The 22,910-nt window shown below is 48.0% G+C and overlaps 1 protein-coding gene across 1 annotated transcript in view; it reads left to right on the top strand.

Moving 5' to 3' along the window:
• LOC109879701 (R3H domain-containing protein 2) overlaps nucleotides 1–22,910 on the top strand; it is a 104,985-nt gene that overhangs the window by 43,625 nt on the left and 38,450 nt on the right. Inside the window, 9 exon segments of the mRNA XM_031833756.1 lie at nucleotides 160–364; nucleotides 554–632; nucleotides 1,256–1,315; nucleotides 1,841–1,981; nucleotides 7,447–7,555; nucleotides 7,899–7,994; nucleotides 16,498–16,529; nucleotides 17,322–17,375; nucleotides 20,375–20,414. Of these exon segments, the coding sequence (XP_031689616.1) occupies nucleotides 160–364; nucleotides 554–632; nucleotides 1,256–1,315; nucleotides 1,841–1,981; nucleotides 7,447–7,555; nucleotides 7,899–7,994; nucleotides 16,498–16,529; nucleotides 17,322–17,375; nucleotides 20,375–20,414 (816 nt within the window).

Genomic DNA, 22,910 nt, shown 5'->3' with positions numbered 1-22,910 from the left:
CACTAACCTATGTGTGTAGTCTGCTGCTTCACTGTGGTGTGTGTCTCACTAACCTGTGTGTGTAGTCTGCTGCTTCACTGTGGTGTGTGTGGCTCACTAACCTATGTGTGTAGTCTGCTGCTTCACTGTGGTGTGTGTGTGTCTCTGGGTGTGTTTCAGTCCAATGCCAAGCTGAAGCTGGTGAGGAGCCTGGCGGTGTGTGAGGAGTCATCAGGTCCGTTCTGTACTGACGGACCTCCAGACATTATCCAACTCCACATCAGCTGTCCCTCGGACAAGGAGGAGGAGAAGTCTTCTAAGGATGACTATGAGAACGAGGATGAGGAGGAGAAGAACAGGACTCCACGCAAGATGCTGTCACGAGGTAAGATGTCTCTGGGGGGAAATGCTGATGAGGATTAATTTGAGTAGCAAAGGGGGGCAGACCAGCTGATGGGAAACGGATAGATGTCTGTATCATTGTGTGTGTGTGTGTGTGTTACCAGATTGTGTGTATGGTGTCATATTTGGAGCCATGTCAAGCATCCTGTCTTCTGTGTCTCCCTTCCGCCAGACTCCAGCCAGGAGTACACAGACTCCACCGGCATCGACGTGCACGACTTCCTGGTCAACACACTGAAAAACAACCCCAGGTAAAAAAAAAAAACACACACACACACACAAAACCCCAGTTACGGAAGGGGACACCTCCTATCACAGCACTCAACGGATGGAAATGGATTGAGAAACTCTAAGGGGCAGAATCTGAACCAGCTAGCCTAACCCTGTGGTGGTCTGGACTGTGTTTATTATGTGCTCATCCAGTCTCTGAGGACGAATTGGGAAAGGAGTCACTGTGGGGTGAATGGAATGAGCAGATGGCACTCAGATTGTCCTGCCACAGTCTCACTCCCTCCTTCTGTCTCCTCTCCTCTCTCTCCCCTCTCCTCTCTATTGCTCTCCTCTCTCTCCCCTCTCCTCTCTATTGCTCTCCTCTCTCTCCCCTCTCCTCTCTATTGCTCTCCTCTCTATTGCTCTCCTCTCCTCTCTCTCGCTCTCTCTTCCCTCTCTCTCTTCCCTCTCTCTCTTCCCTCTCTCTCTTCCCTCTCTCCTCTCCCCCTCCTCCTTCCTCCCCTCTCTCCCCTTTCTCGCCCCCCTCTCTCTCTCTCTCTCTCTCCCCTCTCCTCTCTCCCCTCTCTCTCTCCCCTCTCCTCTCTCCCCTTTCTCTCTCCCCTCTTTCTCTCTCCCCTCTTTTTCTCTCCCCTCTCTCCAACAGGGATCGAATGATGCTGATGAAACTAGAACAAGATATCCTGGAGTTCATTAATGACGACAAGTGAGTGAGAAATGGCACCCTATTCCCTATATAGGCTCTGGTCTAAAGTAGTGCCCTAGGTAGGGAATAGGGTGCCACGTGGGACGTATCCACATTCCATACTGCTACTTTACTCCAGTATATGTATAATGGGATTAAACATAGGGATTGTACTCTAGTTGGTATATCAGTATGGTATATTTGGCTGCCTGGGACTCTGGGATGGTGTCATCACCCTCATCTGAAGTTGATTTCAAATGTAAATCCGTCCCGTCTCTAACAGTTTGACGAACAATTACATTTTGTTTTAGAAAAGGGTAACAGTCCACATCTAAGAGAGAGACACTGTACTACCACTCAAGTATCATCACTAGATGGTTCATCTCCACGTTCTCCCCTCCATTAACCAGGACACGTTGTTTATCCCTCCAGTAACCAGGACACGTTGTTTATCCCTCCAGTAACCAGGACCGTTGTTTATCCCTCCAGTAACCAGGACACGTTGTTTATCCCTCCAGTAACCAGGACCGTTGTTTATCCCTCCAGTAACCAGTACAAGAAGTTTCCCCAGATGACGTCGTACCACCGCATGCTGCTGCACCGTGTAGCGGCCTACTTTGGCATGGACCACAACGTAGACCAGACTGGGAAGGCCGTCATCATTAACAAGACTGGCAACACACGCATGTGAGTGGGAGACAGATGGAACTTAGGAGGCCATGTGTAGAACTTAGGAGGCCGTGTGCAGAACTTAGGAGGCCGTGGTATGCATGTACCATGGTAATATCACGGTACCAAAACGTCACATGCATCTCTCAGCATCCTCTACCAGCCCTCACTCACCTGCATCTCTCAGCATCCTCTACCAGCCCTCACTCACCTGCATCTCTCAGCATCCTCTACCAGCCCTCACTCACCTGCATCTCTCAGCATCCTCTACCAGCCCTCACTCACCTGCATCTCTCAGCATCCTCTACCAGCCCTCACTCACCTGCATCTCTCAGCATCCTCTACCAGCCCTCACTCACCTGCATCTCTCAGCATCCTCTACCAGCCCTCACTCACCTGCATCTCTCAGCATCCTCTACCAGCCCTCACTCACCTGCATCTCTCAGCATCCTCTGCCAGCCCTCACTGACCTGCATCTCTCAGCATCCTCTACCAGCCCTCACTCACCTGCATCTTTCTGGTTGCTATTCCTGGTCATCTATTCCTCTATCAGTTGTGTAAATATAATTTCTCGGTGATGGCGAGGGGTGACGCAGACCCTGATGGGTCTTCTGGAGTTACATTTGGAGTAGCGTGTGGAGTTGGCAGGGTTTCATCACCTGTTATAACAATGAGCACAGACCAGTCTGAGTAGACTGTGCAAGTTCACTGTCATGCAGCCTCTGCGTGTCAGAGAGTGAAAGGCCTGCAGTTTTACAGCAAAGAAAACGGATTGTTTCTAGTCTAAACAGTTATATAATAATGACCCATGTTACCAGGTCTTGTTTCTAGTCTAAACAGTTATATAATAATGACCCATGTTACCAGGTCTTGTTTCTAGTCTAAACAGTTATATAATAATGACCCATGTTACCAGGTCTTGTTTCTAGTCTAAACAGTTCTAGAAATACGACCCATGTTACCAGGTCTTGTTTCTAGTCTAAACAGTTCTAGAAATACGACCCATGTTACCAGGTCTTGTTTCTAGTCTAAACAGTTCTAGAAACACGACCCATGTTACCAGGTCTTGTTTCTAGTCTAAACAGTTCTAGAAACACGACCCATGTTACCAGGTCTTGTTTCTAGTCTAAACAGTTATATAATAATGACCCATGTTACCAGGTCTTGTTTCTAGTCTAAACAGTTATATAATAATGACCCATGTTACCAGGTCTTGTTTCTAGTCTAAACAGTTCTAGAAATACGACCCATGTTACCAGGTCTTGTTTCTAGTCTAAACAGTTCTAGAAACACGACCCATGTTACCAGGTCTTGTTTCTAGTCTAAACAGTTCTAGAAACACGACCCATGTTACCAGGTCTTGTTTCTAGTCTAAACAGTTATATAATAATGACCCATGTTACCAGGTCTTGTTTCTAGTCTAAACAGTTATATAATAATGACCCATGTTACCAGGTCTTGTTTCTAGTCTAAACAGTTATATTAATGACCCATGTTACCAGGTCTTGTTTCTAGTCTAAACAGTTATATAATAATGACCCCATGTTACCAGGTCTTGTTTCTAGTCTAAACAGTTATATAATAATGACCCCATGTTACCAGGTCTTGTTCCTAGTCTAAACAGTTATATAATAATGACCCATGTTACCAGGTCTTGTTTCTAGTCTAAACAGTTATATAATAATGACCCATGTTACCAGGTCTTGTTCCTAGTCTAAACAGTTATATAATAATGACCCATGTTACCAGGTCTTGTTTCTAGTCTAAACAGTTATATAATAATGACCCATGTTACCAGGTCTTGTTTCTAGTCTAAACAGTTATATTAATGACCCATGTTACCAGGTCTTGTTTCTAGTCTAAACAGTTATATAATAATGACCCATGTTACCAGGTCTTGTTTCTAGTCTAAACAGTTATATAATAATGACCCATGTTACCAGAGGTCTTGTTTATAGTCTAAACAGTTATATAATAATGACCCATGTTACCAGGTCTTGTTTCTAGTCTAAACAGTTATATAATAATGACCCATGTTACCAGGTCTTGTTTCTAGTCTAAACAGTTATATAATAATGACCCATGTTACCAGGTCTTGTTTCTAGTCTAAACAGTTATATTAATGACCCATGTTACCAGGTCTTGTTTCTAGTCTAAACAGTTATATAATAATGACCCCATGTTACCAGGTCTTGTTTCTAGTCTAAACAGTTATATAATAATGACCCCATGTTACCAGGTCTTGTTCCTAGTCTAAACAGTTATATAATAATGACCCATGTTACCAGGTCTTGTTTCTAGTCTAAACAGTTATATAATAATGACCCATGTTACCAGGTCTTGTTCCTAGTCTAAACAGTTATATAATAATGACCCATGTTACCAGGTCTTGTTTCTAGTCTAAACAGTTATATAATAATGACCCATGTTACCAGGTCTTGTTTCTAGTCTAAACAGTTATATAATAATGACCCATGTTACCAGGTCTTGTTTCTAGTCTAAACAGTTATATATTAATGACCCATGTTACCAGGTCTTGTTTCTAGTCTAAACAGTTATATAATAATGACCCATGTTACCAGAGGTCTTGTTTCTAGTCTAAACAGTTATATAATAATGACCCATGTTACCAGGTCTTGTTTCTAGTCTAAACAGTTATATAATAATGACCCATGTTACCAGAGGTCTTGTTTCTAGTCTAAACAGTTATATAATAATGACCCATGTTACCAGGTCTTGTTTCTAGTCTAAACAGTTATAGAAATGTGACCCATGTTACCAGAGGTCTTGTTTCTAGTCTAAACAGTTATATAATAATGACCCATGTTACCAGGTCTTGTTTCTAGTCTAAACAGTTATATAATAATGACCCATGTTACCAGGTCTTGTTTCTAGTCTAAACAGTTATATAATAATGACCCATGTTACCAGGTCTTGTTTCTAGTCTAAACAGTTATATAATAATGACCCATGTTACCAGGTCTTGTTTCTAGTTTAAACAGTTATATATTAATGACCCATGTTACCAGGTCTTGTTTCTAGTCTAAACAGTTATATATTAATGACCCATGTTACCAGGTCTTGTTTCTAGTCTAAACAGTTATATATTAATGACCCATGTTACCAGGTCTTGTTTCTAGTCTAAACAGTTATATAATAATGACCCATGTTACCAGGTCTTGTTTCTAGTCTAAACAGTTATATAATAATGACCCATGTTACCAGGTCTTGTTTCTAGTCTAAACAGTTATATAATAATGACCCATGTTACCAGAGGTCTTGTTTCTAATCTAAACAGTTATATAATAATGACCCATGTTACCAGGTCTTGTTTCTAGTCTAAACAGTTCTAGAAATACGACCCATGTTACCAGGTCTTGTTCCTAGTCTAAACAGTTCTAGAAATACGACCCATGTTACCAGGTCTTGTTTCTAATCTAAACAGTTCTAGAAATACGACCCATGTTACCAGGTCTTGTTTCTAATCTAAACAGTTCTAGAAATACGACCCATGTTACCAGAGGTTTTGTTTCTAGTCTAAACAGTTATATAATAATGACCCATGTTACCAGGTCTTGTTTCTAGTCTAAACAGTTATATAATAATGACCCATGTTACCAGGTCTTGTTTCTAGTCTAAACAGTTATATATTAATGACCCATGTTACCAGGTCTTGTTTCTAGTCTAAACAGTTATATAATAATGACCCATGTTACCAGGTCTTGTTTCTAATCTAAACAGTTACCAGACACACCTTTTTCTTTCCAGCGGGATTTGCCTTTTATATAATTTGACCAATCATGTTGCGTGCTGCTTTAAACTAGTCCCGGGTCGCTAATTATTGGTTTGATAACAATCAACATAGTTCAGTCACTTTACCTAGCTAGCTAACTACCTGGTAACTTGACAGTAGGTCTAGGCAAATTTGATTGGCACAGAAAATAGGAAAAGGGTCTGCTTCTCATGAAATGTGATTCATATAGGTGTGATTCATATAGGTGTGATTCATATAGGTGTGATTCATATAGGTGTGATTCATATAGGTGTGATTCATACAGGTGTGATTCATACAGGTGTGATTCATACAGGTGTGATTCATACAGGTGTGATTCATACAGGTGTGATTCATACAGGTGTGATTCATACAGGTGTGATTCCTATAGGTGTGCTTTATATAATGTGATTCATATCGGTGTGATTCATATCGGTGTGATTCATATCGGTGTGATTCATATCGGTGTGATTCATATCGGTGTGATTCATATAGGTGTGATTCAAATCGTTGTGATTCATATAGGCCTAATGGAAGCCTAAACTATATCAAAAATATTTACATTTTTGGTGCTGCTTAAATTGTCTTTGGTGCCTAACATTTAAAAATTTGGGGAGACGTGGGAGACGAGTGTGTTTATGGGAGCAGCGTGTGTTTGTGGGAGCAGCGTGTGTTTGTGGGAGCAGCGTGTGTGTGTGGGAGCAGCGTGTGTGTGTGGGAGCAGCGTGTGTGTGTGTGGGAGCAGCGTGTGTGTGTGTGGGAGCAGCGTGTGTGTGTGGGAGCAGCGTGTGTGTGTGGGAGCAGCGTGTGTGTGTGGGAGCAGCGTGTGTTTGTGGGAGCAGCGTGTGTTTGTGGGAGCAGCGTGTGTTTGTGGGAGCAGCGTGTGTTTGTGGGAGCACCGTGTGTTTGTGGGAGCACCGTGTGTGTGTGGGAGCAGCGTGTGTGTGTGGGAGCAGCGTGTGTTTGTGGGAGCAGCGTGTGTGTGTGTGTGTGTGTGTGTGTGTGTGTGTGTGTGTGTGTGTGTGTGTGTGTGTGTGTGTGTGTTTGAGAAAAGGAGACCGCGGGAGTGTGTGGCCTTTGCCATTATGAGCAAATCAGCCATTCTATACAGTATTTTATTATACACTGAAAAGTGTGAAGTTAAATTCAATGTGTTGTATTGAGTAGAAGTGTGAATTTCAGTTAATTTTTGCATAGCACATTGCGCAGAACATTTAGAAAATGTGAACAAGCGCCCGGTTGAACAGGACGCTAGGCAACACATGTTCCCCTCGTGGTACTACTTGGTATCGTGGTACTACTTGGTATCGTGGTACTACTTGGTATCGTGGTACCACTTGGTATCGTGATACAACTTGGTATCGTGGTACTACTTGGTATCGTGGTACTACTTGGTATCGTGGTACTACTTGGTATTGTGCTACTACTTGGTATCGTGGTACTACTTGGTATCGTGGTACTACTTGGTATCGTGGTACTACTTGGTATCGTGGTACTACTTGGTATCGTGGTACTACTTGGTATCGTGGTACTACTTGGTATCGTGATACTACTTGGTATCGTGGTACTACTTGATATCGTGATACTACTTGGTATCGTGATACTCGTTGGTATCGTGGTACTTGGCCTGGTATCGTATCGTTAGTAAAAATGTTGGTATCGTTACAAAACTAGTCCTAACAAGAGTTTCTGAATAGTTTTTTTTCTTCAGCCCAGAGCAGAGGTTCTCAGAGCATATCAAGGATGAGCGGAACATGGATTTCCAGAAGAAGTTTATCCTCAAGAGAGACGACGCCAGTATGGACAAGGACGATAATCAGGTCATTAGTCCCTTTTTTTTATTCTTCACTGTTGCTTTTTATTACTTAAATACTTAACAGTTAATTATACTTAACAGTTCTGATTCACAGATTCTTCATACATGTTATTTGTAGCTGTTTTTACCTTTTGTACGTCTTTGTAGAACACGAGGATACGATATATGAGAAGGCTGAATGTGATATATCCTGTTGACGATTATCTGAGTATATCAATCTCTCTCACAATATTTTAATGTACACGTATTCTTCCTGAGAAGATGCTCTGAATAGTATTCGGTAAATACCACTTCTTGTCCAATGATGTTTACTGATCACACCCCTTCTTCCTCTTGTCCAATCGCAGATCCGCGTGCCGCTGTCGGACGGGCGGCGCAGCAAATCCATAGAGGAGAGGGAGGAGGAGTATCAGAGAGTACGAGACCGGATCTTTTCCCGAGAAGTAAGTGGTGGAGGATAGGAGATGCTCTTAGGCACAGAACTAGGATCAGTTTACCCTCACCAAATCGTGACAATAAGCATCGTATGGGGTAGCGCACACAACTGACCCAAGTTCAGCGGATCTGGCTCCCGAGTGGCTCAGCGGTCAAAGGTACTACATCTCAGTGCTAGAGGCGTCGCTACAGACACCCTGGTTCGATCCCGGGCTGTATCACAACCGGCCGTGATCGGGAGTCCCATAGGGCGGCACACAATTTGGCCTAGCGTCTTCCGGTTTAGGGGAGGGTTTGGCCGGGGTAGGCCGTCATTGTAAATAAGGATTTGTTTTAACTGACTTGCCCAGTTAAATAAATGTCTCAGTGCAACTCTGGTCGGGCTCAACAGTTGGGGATGGGGATGGACAGTTGGGGATGGGGATGGATAGTTGGGGATGAGGATGGATAGTTGGGGATGGGGATGGATAGTTGGGGATGGGGATGGACAGTTGGGGATGGACAGTTGGGGATGGACAGTTGGGGATGGATAGTTGGGGATGGATAGTTGGGGATGGATAGTTGGGGATGGACAGTTGGGGATGGATAGTTGGGGATGGGGATGGACAGTTGGGGATGGACAGTGGGGGATGGACAGTTGGGGATGGACAGTTGGGGATGGATAGTTGGGGATGGGGGTGGACAGTTGGGGATGGACAGTTGGCGATGGGGATTGACAGTTGGGGATGGACAGTTGGGGATGGATAGTTGGGGATAGGGATGGACAGATGGGGATGGACAGTTGGGGATGGACAGTTGGGGATGGACAGTTGGGGATGGACAGATGGGGATGGATAGATGGGGATGGACAGTTGGGGATGAGGATGGACAGTTGGGGATGGACAGTTGGGGATGAGGATGGACAGTTGGGGATGGACAGTTGGGGATGAGGATGGACAGTTGGGGATAGACAGTTGGGGATGAGGATGGACAGTTGGGGATGGATAGTTGGGGATGGATAGTTGGGGATGGACAGTTGGGGATGAGGATGGACAGTTGGGGATGGACAGTTGGGGATGGACAGTTGGGGATGGACAGTTGGGGATGGACAGTTGGGGATGGACAGTTGGGGAAGGACAGATGGGAAGGACAGATGGGGAAGGACAGATGGGGATGGACAGATGGGGATGGACAGATGTGGATGGACAGATGTGGATGGACAGATGTGGATGGACAGATGGGGATGGACAGTTGGGGATGGACAGTTGGGGATGGACAGTTGGGGATGGACAGTTGGGGATGGACAGTTGGGGATGGACAGTTGGGGATGGGGAAGGATAGTTGGGGATGGACAGTTGGGGATGGGGATGGACAGTTGGGGATGGGAATGGACAGTTGGGGATGGGGATGGATAGTTGGGGATGGACAGTTGGGGATGGGGATGGATAGTTGGGGATGGACAGTTGGGGATGGGGATGGATAGTTGGGGATGGACAGTTGGGGATGGGGATGGACAGTTGGGGATGGACATGGACAGTTGGGGATGGACAGTTGGGGATGGATAGTTGGGGATGGGGATGGACAGTTGGGGATGGGGATGGACAGTTGGGGATGGGGATGGACAGTTGGGGATGGGGATGGATAGTTGGGGATGGGGATGGATAGTTGGGGATGGACAGTTGGGGATGGACAGTTGGGGATGGACAGTTGGGGATGGACAGTTGGGGATGGACAGTTGGGGATGGACAGTTGGGGATGGACAGTTGGGGATGGACAGTTGGGGATGGACAGTTGGGGATGGACAGTTGGGGATGGACAGTTGGGGATGGACAGTTGGGGATGGACAGTTGGGGATGGACAGTTGGGGATGGACAGTTGGGGATGGATAGTTGGGGATGGACAGTTGGGGATGGACAGTTGGGGATGGACAGTTGGGGATGGACAGTTGGGGATGGACAGTTGGGGAGGGGGATGGGCAGTTGGGGATGGACAGTTGGGGATGGGGATGGATAGTTGGGGATGGACAGTTGGGGATGGGGATGAATAGTTGGGGATGGGGATTGATAGTTGGGGATGGGGATGGATAGTTGGAGATGGGGATGGATAGTTGGGGATGGACAGATGGGGATGGATAGTTTGGGGATGGGGATGTTGGGGATGGGGATGGATAGTTGGGGATGGGGATGGATAGTTGGGGATGGGGATGGATAGTTGGGGATGGATAGTTGGGGATGGATAGTTGGGGATGGACAGTTGGGGATGGACAGTTGGGGATGGACAGTTGGGGATGGACAGTTGGATGGACAGTTGGGGATGGGGATGGACAGTTGGGGATGGGGATGGACAGTTGGGGATGGATAGTTGGGGATGGGCAGTTGGGGATGGACAGTTGGGGATGGGGATGGATAGTTGGGGATGGACAGTTGGGGATGGGGATGAATAGTTGGGGATGGGGATTGATAGTTGGGGATGGGGATGGATAGTTGGGGATGGATAGTTGGGGATGGGGATGGATAGATGGGGATGGATAGTTGGGGATGGACAGATGGGGATGGATAGATGGGGATGGATAGTTGGGGATGGGGATGGATAGTTGGGGATGGACATTTGGGGATGGACAGTTGGGGATGAGGATGGATAGTTGGGGATGGGGATGGATAGTTGGGGATGGGGAGGGATAGTTGGGGATGGATAGATGGGGATGGATAGTTGGGGATGAGGATGGATAGTTGGGGATGGGGATGGATAGTTGGGGATGGGGATGGATAGTTGGGGATGGGGATGGATAGTTGGGGATGGGGATGGATAGTTGGGGATGGATAGTTGGGGATGAGGATGGATAGTTGGGGATGGACAGTTGGGGTTGGACAGTTGGGGTTGGACAGTTGGGGATGGACAGATGGGGATGGACAGTTGGGGATGGGGATGGACAGATGGGGTTTGACAGTTGGGGATGGACAGTTGGGGATGGGGATGGACAGTTGGGGATGGGGATGGACAGTTGGGGATGGGGCTGGATAGTTGGGGATGGACAGATGTGGATGGACAGATGGGGATGGACAGATGTGGATGGACAGATGGGGATGGACAGTTGGGGATGGATAGTTGGGGATAGGGATGGATAGTTGGGGATGGGGATGGACAGTTGGGCATGGACAGTTGGGGATGGATAGTTGGGGATAGGGATGGACAGATGGGGATGGACAGTTGGGGATGGGGATGGACAGTTGGGGATGGGGATGGACAGATGGGGTTTGACAGTTGGGGATGGACAGTTGGGGATGGGGATGGATAGTTGGGGATGGACAGTTGGGGATGGACAGTTGGGGATGGACAGTTGGGGATGGACAGTTGGGGATGGACAGTTGGGGATGGACAGTTGGGGATGGACAGTTGGGGATGGACAGTTGGGGATGGACAGTTGGGGATGGACAGTTGGGGATGGACAGTTGGGGATGGACAGTTGGGGATGGACAGTTGGGGATGGACAGTTGGGGATGGACAGATGGGGATGGATAGTTGGGGATGGATAGTTGGGGATGGACAGTTGGGGATGGGGATGGACAGTTGGGGATGGGGATGGGCAGTTGGGGATGGGGATGGATAGTTGGGGATGGACAGTTGGGGATGGGGATGAATAGTTGGGGATGGGGATTGATAGTTGGGGATGGGGATGGATAGTTGGGGATGGACAGATGGGGATGGATAGTTTGGGGATGGGGATGGATAGTTGGGGATGGGGATGGGGATGGATAGTTGGGGATGGGGATGGATAGTTGGGGATGGATAGTTGGGGATGGATAGTTGGGGATGGATAGTTGGGGATGGACAGTTGGGGATGGACAGTTGGGGATGGACAGTTGGGGATGGACAGTTGGGGATGGACAGTTGGGGATGGGGATGGACAGTTGGGGATGGGGATGGACAGTTGGGGATGGATAGTTGGGGATGGGCAGTTGGGGATGGACAGTTGGGGATGGGGATGGATAGTTGGGGATGGACAGTTGGGGATGGGGATGAATAGTTGGGGATGGGGATTGATAGTTGGGGATGGGGATGGATAGTTGGGGATGGACAGATGGGGATGGACAGTTGGGGATGGGGATGGATAGTTGGGGATGGGGATGGATAGTTGGGGATGGACAGATGGGGATGGATAGATGGGGATGGATAGTTGGGGATGGGGATGGATAGTTGGGGATGGACATTTGGGGATGGACAGTTGGGGATGAGGATGGATAGTTGGGGATGGGGATGGATAGTTGGGGATGGGGAGGGATAGTTGGGGATGGATAGATGGGGATGGATAGTTGGGGATGAGGATGGATAGTTGGGGATGGGGATGGATAGTTGGGGATGGGGATGGATAGTTGGGGATGGGGATGGATAGTTGGGGATGGATAGTTGGGGATGAGGATGGATAGTTGGGGTTGGACAGTTGGGGTTGGACAGTTGGGGTTGGACAGTTGGGGATGGACAGATGGGGATGGACAGTTGGGGATGGGGATGGACAGATGGGGTTTGACAGTTGGGGATGGACAGTTGGGGATGGGGATGGACAGTTGGGGATGGGGCTGGACAGTTGGGGATGGGGCTGGATAGTTGGGGATGGACAGATGGGGATGGACAGATGGGGATGGACAGTTGGGGATGGATAGTTGGGGATAGGGATGGATAGTTTGGGGATGGGGATGGACAGTTGGGCATGGACAGTTGGGGATGGATAGTTGGGGATAGGGATGGATAGTTGGGGATGGACAGATGGGGATGGACAGTTGGGGATGGGGATGGACAGTTGGGGATGGGGATGGACAGATGGGGTTTGACAGTTGGGGATGGACAGTTGGGGATGGGGATGGATAGTTGGGGATGGACAGATGGGGATGGACAGATGGGGATGGACAGATGGGGATGGACAGTTGGGGATGGATAGTTGGGGATAGGGATGGATAGTTGGAGATGGGGATGAACAGTTGGGCATGGACAGTTGGGGATGGATAGTTGGGGATGGACAGATGGGGATGGACAGTTGGGGGATGGGGATGGACAGTTGGGGATGGGGATGGACAGATGGGGTTTGACAGTTGGGGATGGACAGTTGGGGATGGGGATGGATAGTTGGGGATGGACAGATGGGGATGGACAGATGTGGAATGGACAGATGTGGATGGACAGATGGGGATGGACAGATGGGGATGGACAGATGGGGATGGACAGATGGGGATGGACAGTTGGGGATGGATAGTTGGGGATGGGGGATGGACAGTTGGGCATGGACAGTTGGGGATGGATAGTTGGGGATGGACAGGTGGGGATGGAACAGTTGGGGATGGGGATGGACAGTTGGGGATGGGGATGGACAGATGGGGTTTGACAGTTGGGGATGGACAGTTGGGGATGGGGATGGATAGTTTGGGGATGTGACAGATGGGGATGGACAGATGTGGATGGACAGATGGGGATTGACAGATGGGGATGGACCAGTTTGGGGATGGGGATTGGACCGTTGGGGATGGATAGTTGGGGATAGGGATGGATAGTTGGGGATGGGGATGGACAGTTGGGGATGGACAGATAGGGTTGGACAGTTGGGGATGAGGATGGACAGTTGGGGATGGACAGTTGGGGATGGACAGTTGGGGAGGGATGGACAGTTGGGGATGGACAGTTGGGGATGGACGTTGGGGATGGCACGTTGGGGATGGGGATGGATCGTTGGGGATGGATAGTTGGGGATGGACAGTTGGGGATGGACAGTTGGGGATGGACAGTTGGGGATAGACAGTTGAGGATGGACAGTTGGGGATGGACAGTTGGGGATGGACAGTTGGGGATGGACAGTTGGGGATGGATAGTTGGGGATGGACAGTTGGGGATGGACAGTTGGGGATGGACAGTTGGGGATGGATAGTTGGGGATGGGCAGTTGGGGATGGGCAGTTGGGGATGGACAGTTGGGGATGGGGATGGATAGTTGGGGATGGACCAGTTGGGGATGGGATGAATAGTTTGGGATGGGGATGATAGTTGGGGATGGGAATGGATAGTTGGGGATGGACAGATGGGGATGGACAGTTGGGATGAGGATGGATAGTTGGGGATGAGGATGGATAGTTGGGGATGAGGATGGATAGTTGGGGATGAGGATGGATAGGTGGGGATGGGGATGGATAGTTGGGGGATGGGGATGGATAGTTGGGGATGGGGATGGATAGTTGGGGATGGGGATGGATAGTTGGGGGATGAGGATGGATAGATGGAGATGGATAGTTGGGGATGGGGATGGATAGTTGGGGATGGATAGTTGGGGATGAGGATGGATAGTTGGGGATGAGGATGGATAGTTGGGGATGAGGATGGATAGTTGGGGATGGGGATGGATAGTTGGGGATGGGGATGGATAGTTGGGGATGGGGGATGGATAGTTGGGGATGGGGATGGATAGTTGGGATGGGGATGGATAGTTGGGGATGGATAGTTGGGGATGGATAGTTGGGGATGGATAGTTGGGGATGGATAGTTGGGGATGGGGATGGATAGTTGGGGATGGGGATGGATAGTTTGGGGATGGGGATGGATAGTTGGGGATGGGATGGATAGTTGGGGATGAGGATGGATAGTTGGGGATGGGATGGATAGTTGGGGATGGGATGAAGGATGGATAGTTGGGGATGAGGATGGATAGTTGGGGAGAGGATGGATAGTTGGGGATGGGGATGGATAGTTGGGGATGGGGATGGATAGTTGGGGATGGGGATGGATAGTTGGGGATGGGGATGGATAGTTGGGGATGAGGATGGATAGATGGAGATGGATAGTTGGGGATGGGGATGGATAGTTGGGGATGGATAGTTGGGGATGAGGATGGATAGTTGGGGATGAGGATGGATAGTTGGGGATGAGGATGGATCGTGGGGATGGATAGTTGGGGATGGGGATGGATAGTTGGGATGGATAGTTGGGGATGGGGATGGAATAGTTGGGGATGGGGATGGATAGTTGGGATGGATAGTTGGGGATGGATAGTGGGATGGGGATGGATAGTTGGGGATGGGGATGGATAGTTGGGGATGGGGAGGATAGTTGGGGATGGGGAACTGGATAGTTGGGGATGGATAGTTGGGGATGAGGATGGATAGTTGGGGGATTGGGAGATGGATAGTTGGGGATGATGATGGATAGTTGGGGATGAGGATGGATAGTTGGGATGGGGATGGATAGTTGGGGATGGGGATGGATAGTTGGGGGATGGGGATGGATAGTTGGGATGGGGATGGATAGTTGGGGATGGGGATGATAGTTGGGGATGGGGATTGATAGTTGGGGATGGGGGATGGATAGTTGGGGGATGGATAGTTGGGAGGAGGATGGATAGTTTGGGATGAGGATGGATAGTTTGGGGATGGATAGTTTGGGTGATTGGGGAGATGGATAGTTGGGGATGGGGATGGATATTGGGGATGGATAGTTGGGGATGGATAGTTGGGGATGGGGATGGATAGTGGGGATGGGGATGGATAGTTGGGGATGGGGATGGATAGTTGGGGATGGGGATGGAGGTTGGGGATGGATAGTTGGGGATGAGGATGGATAGTTGGGGATGAGGATGGATAGTTGGGATGGGATGGATAGTGGGGATGGGGGAGGGATTATTGGGGATGGGGATAGTTGGGGATGGGATGGATAGTTGGGGATGGGGATTGATAGTTGGGGATGGGGATGGATAGTTGGGGATGGGGATGGATAGTTGGGGATGGGGATGGATAGTTGGGGATGGGGATGGATAGTTGGGGATGGGGATGGATAGTTGGGGATGGGGATGGATAGTTGGGGATGGGGATGGGGATGGATAGTTGGGGATGGGGATGGATAGTTGGGGATGGGATGGATAGTTGGGGATGGACAGTTGGGGATGAGGATGGATAGTTGGGGATGGGGATGGATAGTTGGGGATGGACAGTTGGGGATGGGGATGGATAGTTGGGGATGGGGATGGATAGTTGGGGATGGATAGTTGGGGATGAGGATGGATAGTTGGGGATGGATAGTTGGGGATGGGGATGGATAGTTGGGGATGAGGATGAACAGATGGGGATGGATAGTTGGGGATGAGGATGGACAGATGGGGATGGATAGTTGGGGATGGGGATGGATAGTTGGGGATGAGGATGGACAGTTGGGGATGGATAGTTGGGGATGAGGATGGATAGTTGTACTTAACTTGTTTCCCACTGTGTTCTATTAAGCACTGTTTTAACCAGAAGTTCATTTTAATAACGTAATGGTAGAATAAGAAGGCAGAGTAAATAAGTTCATTTTAATAACGTAATGGTGGAATAGAGTAAGGTGGGCAGAGTAAATAAGTTATGTCCATATTCTTGGAGGTCACGAGTGAACCTTGGTTAACTTTTGGGATAATAACAATATGTTCTCAATAACCTACTTGGTCAAATGAAAGCTATTAAATAAACATATTTTTGTGATCAACAAGCTACAGCTATTGGTAATTTACAGGTGTCTCTTTCCTTTTCAGTCCTCTCAAAATGGATACATCAACGACAACAGGTAAGTTCACAGTAGCTCCCAGTAACAGTATGCATCACAGTGGAGAGTTGAATGTGTGTACTTGTGAAGGGGACCCTAGAGTACGGGGTTAGTCTCCAGCCAGTATCGTCCCTTAGGTGTGTAGGAGAGGTAGTCGGGGCGGCCTGGTCACAGCAAAGCCCCCTAACCCTGTTCCAAACCCCCTGGCACCATAAAATTACACCACAAAATTATATTGAGATGTTTTTGAAGAGATCTAATAATTCTGGCAATATATCATCAGTTTCAAGCACCAGGGTTTGGGTTTGCTAAGTTTGAATGTTGGGTTGAACTGACAATAGTTTTCCACATGTAGTCCAAAGCACAACAAAAGTACATCTTTCAACCCCTCTCTCTTTCTGATAGCGATGATTATTAAACCGATGTGTTTGAGAGACAAAAAGAAGTGAACTTTGTTCCCTGTTTAAAAACGTTTTAAAATTTTTACTGTCAACATTTCTGCTCTGTGTGCATGCTCTTTTCTGGGCTGGGGTTTGGATACAGTGCAACACTGTTACAAATGGTCGCTCCCTATCCCTCCCCTTGGCCCTTTCCTCCTCAGTGTTGGCGTGTCTGAAGGTCTAGACAAGTTTAAACAGTGATAAAACTTTCACCATATTACTTCCATATTTACAGATCATTGAAGGGTAAGGGCCAAGGGGAAAGGTAGGGAATGAATTGAGAATGGCTGTTCCAAAACCTACATGGCCCCTTCTCCTATACCCACCCAGTAATCCCGGCTCTCCTATCTCTCCCTCCACTGTCCCCCAACAGACTTTCCCCTGAAGGCTACTCCTCTACCTCTCAAAAGAGGAGGCAGATCTTTAGGTACTGACACATCCGTGTGACTCTAGCAGTCTGTGATTGTGTTGCCATGCCGTTCTACACCCCCCCCCCCCTGTCTAGTTGTAATTTGATATGACTGACTGATTGTGTGCGTCCAGAAATGGCACCTTATTCCCTACTTAGTGCGTTTAGGGGGTTTGGTTGCCATTTCAGACCTTAGCCACTGAATGTTGGTGTTGTTGCTTGGCGTGGGTTGGCTCATGGGTTGGCTCATGGGTTGGCGTGGGTTGGCATGGCTGCTTTGGTTTTTTTGGGGGGGGAGAGACTGGGTACTACTTATTATCCCTCTGTCATCATTGCTGCATCCTCCATGATCTCTGTTTCTGTTGATCTGGTTTTCTATCTCCCTCTTCATCTTTGCTCTACTACTTGAACAGTAGTTGTCTCTACTACTGTCTGGTGTCTTGAGGATAGATCTACTACTACTACTGTCTGTGGTGTCTTGAGGATAGATCTACTACTACTGTCTGTGGTGTCCTGAGGATAGATCTACTACTGTCTGTGGTGTCCTGAGGATAGATCTACTACTACTGTCTGTGGTGTCCTGAGGATAGATCTACTACTACTACTACTACTACTGTCTGTGGTGTCCTGAGGATAGATCTACTACTACTGTCTGTGGTGTCCTGAGGATAGATCTACTACTACTACTGTCTGTGGTGTCCTGTGGATAGATCTACTACTACTGTCTGTGGTGTCCTGTGGATAGATCTACTACTACTGTCTGTGGTGTCCTGAGGATAGATCTACTACTACTGTCTGTGGTGTCCTGAGGATAGATCTACTACTACTGTCTGTGGTGTCCTGTGGATAGATCTACTACTACTGTCTGTGGTGTCCTGTGGATAGATCTACTACTACTGTCTGTGGTGTCCTGTGGATAGATCTACTACTACTGTCTGTGGTGTCCTGAGGATAGATCTACTACTACTACTGTCTGTGGTGTCCTGTGGATAGATCTACTACTACTGTCTGTGGTGTCCTGTGGATAGATCTACTACTACTGTCTGTGGTGTCCTGAGGATAGATCTACTACTACTGTCTGTGGTGTCCTGAGGATAGATCTACTACTACTGTCTGTGGTGTCCTGAGGATAGATCTACTACTACTGTCTGTGGTGTCCTGAGGATAGATCTACTACTACTGTCTGTGGTGTCCTGAGGATAGATCTACTACTACTGTCTGTGGTGTCCTGAGGATAGATCTACTACTACTGTCTGTGGTGTCCTGAGGATAGATCTACTACTACTGTCTGTGGTGTCCTGAGGATAGATCTACTACTACTGTCTGTGGTGTCCTGAGGATAGATCTACTACTACTGTCTGTGGTGTCCTGAGGATAGATCTACTACTACTGTCTGTGGTGTCCTGAGGATAGATCTACTACTACTGTCTGTGGTGTCCTGAAGATGGATCTGCTGCTACTCTGTCCTAAAGAGAGATGCAGTAACACTACTATCACATTTATCATTACCACAGTGAATTATTGTAATTTGTGTTTGTGTCAATTAATCCCATAAGGGACGGGTTGCCAATTTGGTCATTTGACTCATAAATAACATTTAATTCATTCATCATCAGATCTTTGTGTTGGTTGTGATCAGTGATTCTGTTTGTACCACAGCTGTGACACGTACAAACTGAAATGTCATTAGCCGACTGACCTCAGTAACGTTGAAAAGAGAGGTTTGGGGGGGAGGTTTTCAGTGCCAATAGTTCAACAGACGAGCGATTGCATAATCACTGAATTGAGACTACTGTGCAAAAAGGCACAGTAGTCTCAATTCAGTGATTATGCAATCGCTCGCTTGTGTTGTCTTAGTGCAAATCCTACATTGTGTGTGTGGAGATGATGATTCATAGGTAATTCAGTATTCTCCTCTCCTCCTGACAATGTTTACCATGTCATATATACAGTAGAAACAGGTATTATTTACATAATTGTATTTTGTAGGGGGGAAATGCTAATGAAATCTAAAGTGCAACATTGTTTTAGGGAAATTATTGTGACAGAACATCTCCCCCTGTGTTGGATGGAGAGAGTGTTGTGTTTTGAAACAGGAGAGCAAGAATGTCGTGATTTTAAAAGCAGGATCTCGCTCATCTTTGTCTGCACAGTGTGAGCGAGCTACCACCCTACCTTTCTTTCCTTAAAATAGGCGGTGGAAGCTGGGAGGCAGGGAGGCGGGACAGATGAACAGGAAGAAGGCAGGGAGAGAGGTGGAGAGAGAGGTGGGGAGAGGGGCAGGAAGAGAGGTGGGAAGAGAGGTGGAGAGAGAGGGCAGGGAGAGGGGTAGGAAGAAGGCAGGGAGAGGGGCGGGAAGAGGGGCGGGAAGAGGGGGCGGGAAGAGGGGCGGGAAGAGGGGCGGGAAGAGGGGCGGGAAGAGGGGCAGGGAGAGGGGCAGGAAGAGGGGCAGGGAGAGGGGCAGGAAGAGAGGGGTGGGGAGAGGGGCAAGGAAGAAGGCAGGGAGAGAGGTGGGGGAGAGGGGCAGGAAGAAGGCAGGGAGAGAGGTGGGAGAGGGGCAGGAAGAGAGGTGGGGAGAGAGATGGGGAGAGGGGCAGGAAGAAGGGCAGGGAGAGAGGTGGGGAAGAGAGGCAGGGAGAGGGGGGTGGGGGGAGAGGGGGCAGGAAGAAGGCAGGGGAGAGAGGTGGGGAGAGAGGCAGGAAGAAAGGCAGGGTGAGAGGTGGAGAGAGGGGCCAGGGAGAGAAAAATGAGAGACGTGGGAGAGAAAGAGGCAGGGAGAACGCCTAAAATAGCTCATCCATTAATTACTGTTTCTCTGAAATATTTATCACCAACTGCTACGTTCAAACAGATTTACACCACCAATCATTTCTACCTTTTGTCTCCTTATATCTGATATTATATATTCCCTGGCTTTTGTTTTGGTTCTATTTCCATCTTCTGTCCTCAGTCATTTCTCTGAATATCGTTACGTTCCCCAGATTATGTGTTGTAGTTTGTGTATTTATTGTGTATAGTGACGGTATGAGGGGGGATACACTATTGTGTATAGTGACGGTATGAGGGGGGGAATGTAACTCCATAGTGACGGTATGAGGGGGGGAATGTAACTCCATAGTGACGGTATGAGGGGGGAATGTAACTCCATAGTGACGGTATGAGGGGGGGAATGTAACTACATAGTGACGGTATGAGGGGGGGAATGTAACTCCATAGTGACGGTATGAGGGGGGGAATGTAACTCCATAGTGACGGTATGAGGGGGGAATGTAACTCCATAGTGACTATGAGGGGGGGGATGTGTGTAACTCCATAGTGACGGTATGAGAGGGGGGGATGTGTGTATCTCCATCGTGATAGGGGATGTGTGTGTGTATGTTCTCTGTGTGTTTGTGTACTCTGTGTGTGTATTCTGTGTGTGTGTGTGTGTGTGTGTGTACTCTGTGTCTCTGTGTGTACTCTGTGTCTCTGTGTGTACTCTGTGTGTGTGTGTGTGTGTGTGTGTGTGTACTCTGTGTGTGTGTACTCTGCGTGTACTCTGCATGTGTGTGTACTCTGTCTCTGTGTGTGTGTGTACTCTGTGTGTGTGTGTGTGTACTCTGTGTGTGTGTGTCTCTGTGTGTGTGTGTACTCTGTGTGTACTCTGTGTCTCTGTGTGTGTGTGTACTCTGTGTGTGTACTCTGTGTCTCTGTGTGTGTGTGTACTCTGCGTGTGTGTGTGTACTCTGTGTGTGTGTGTACTCTGTGTGTGTGTGTGTACTCTGTGTGTGTGTACTCTGTGTGTTACTCTGTGTGTTTGTGTACTCGGTGTGTCCTCTGTGTAGTACGTGTTGCATTCTGACCAGACCTCTAGCGCATATTGAATTTTGTCCTCCCACACCAAACGCTATCTGGACATGCAGATTGAAATGTCAAAATAAACTCTGAACCAACTATATTCATTTTGGGGACAGGTCGAAAAGCGTGAACCATTTATGGCAATTTAGCTAGCTAGCTTGGTGTTGCTAGCTAATTTGTCCTATTTAGCTAGCTTGCTGTTTTTCGCTAATTGGGTTGTTATTTTACCTGAAATGCACAAGGTCCTCTACTCCGACAATTAATCCACAGATAAAATGTTAAACCGAGTTTGTTTTTCTAGTAATCTCTCCTCCTTCAGGCTTCTTCTACTTGTTTGGACTTTATATGGGGGTTGACAACCAACTTTAAGGTGCATTACCACCACCAACTGGACTGGAGTGTGGACCTCAGTTCGTCTTTCAATCACCCACGTGTTTATATGCTCCTAACAACCAATGAGGAGATGGGAGAGGCGGGACTTGCAGCGCATCATGCGTCACAAATTGCCCCAAGTTCTATTTTAGAGCCTGGCAGTGCAGTTGGACGCTCGCGACCAGTGTGGTTGCTATGATCTGAATAACATGTATGTGTCCGTGTATTTTACTGTGCGAGCGGTGTGGTTAGCATGTTACTCCTGGTGTCCCATTGTAAAGGAAAACCTCTTTATGGCTGCGTTTTATTTCCAGAATGGACCTGTTGTTGCCTTGTCACTCAGTGACTTGTCACTCATCTGTACTTTATTCAATGTACTCCTGTCTTCTTTTTCACCTCGGTGTTGATTGGATGAAACATCAGCGATCTGCATGTGTTTCTCTGTGATGTGGGTGGCAGTTTGGTGAATGTCCTGTACTCTACAGGGGTGTGGTTTGGTTGATTGCCCAATGTTCTGGTTGATTTATTTACCGGTCAGCCAACATCTTTGTGTTTTGTTTTGTTGAATGCCCCATGTTCTCCACACATGTCAAGGTGTTGTTCTTAACCTGATCACCCTCTGTCTCCACTTCTCTGTTCCTCTCTCTCTGTGTCTCTCTGTGTCTCTCTGTGTCTCTCTGTGTCTCTCTGTGTCTCTGTCTCTCTCTCTCTCTCCTCTGTGTGTTCCTCTCTCTCTGTGTCTCTCTGTTCCTCTCTCTCTGTGTTCCTCTCTCTGTTTCTCTCTCTCTCTCTCTCTCTCTCTCTCTACCTCTTGTTCCTCCCTCGCCTCCCTCTCTCTCCACCTCTGTTCCTCTCTCTCTCTCTCTCTCTCTCTCTCCCTCTCTCTCTCTCCACCTCTGTTCCTCTCTCCTCTCTCTCTCTCTCCTCTCTCTCTCGCTCTCTCTCTCTCTCCTCTCTCTCCCTCCCTCTCTCTCCCTCTGTTGCTCTTTCTTTCTCTCCCTAACACGCCATTACCCTCTTTCCCTGCTGTTTCCACCTCTTCCTCATCGTCCCCTGTTTCCCTCCCATGTTTCCTCCCTCCTTCCCTGTTTCCCTCCCTCTCCCCTCTTCACCTGTTTCTCCCTCACTCTCCCCTCTCCCCTCCTCACCTGTTTCCCTCACTCTCCCCTCCTCACCCTGTTTCCCTCACTCTCTCTCCCTCCTCACCTGTTTCCCTCACTCTCCCCCTCCTCACCTGTTTCCCTCACTCTCCTCTCCCTCATCAACCTGTTTCCCTCACTCTCTCTCCCCTCCTCACCTGTTCCTCACTCGTCCCTCTCCCTCCTCACCTGTTTCCCTCAAACC

Source organism: Oncorhynchus kisutch, linkage group LG1 (assembly GCF_002021735.2).
Source record: "Oncorhynchus kisutch isolate 150728-3 linkage group LG1, Okis_V2, whole genome shotgun sequence".
NCBI lineage: Eukaryota > Metazoa > Chordata > Actinopteri > Salmoniformes > Salmonidae > Oncorhynchus > Oncorhynchus kisutch.
This window is presented reverse-complemented; position numbering and strand designations above follow the sequence as displayed.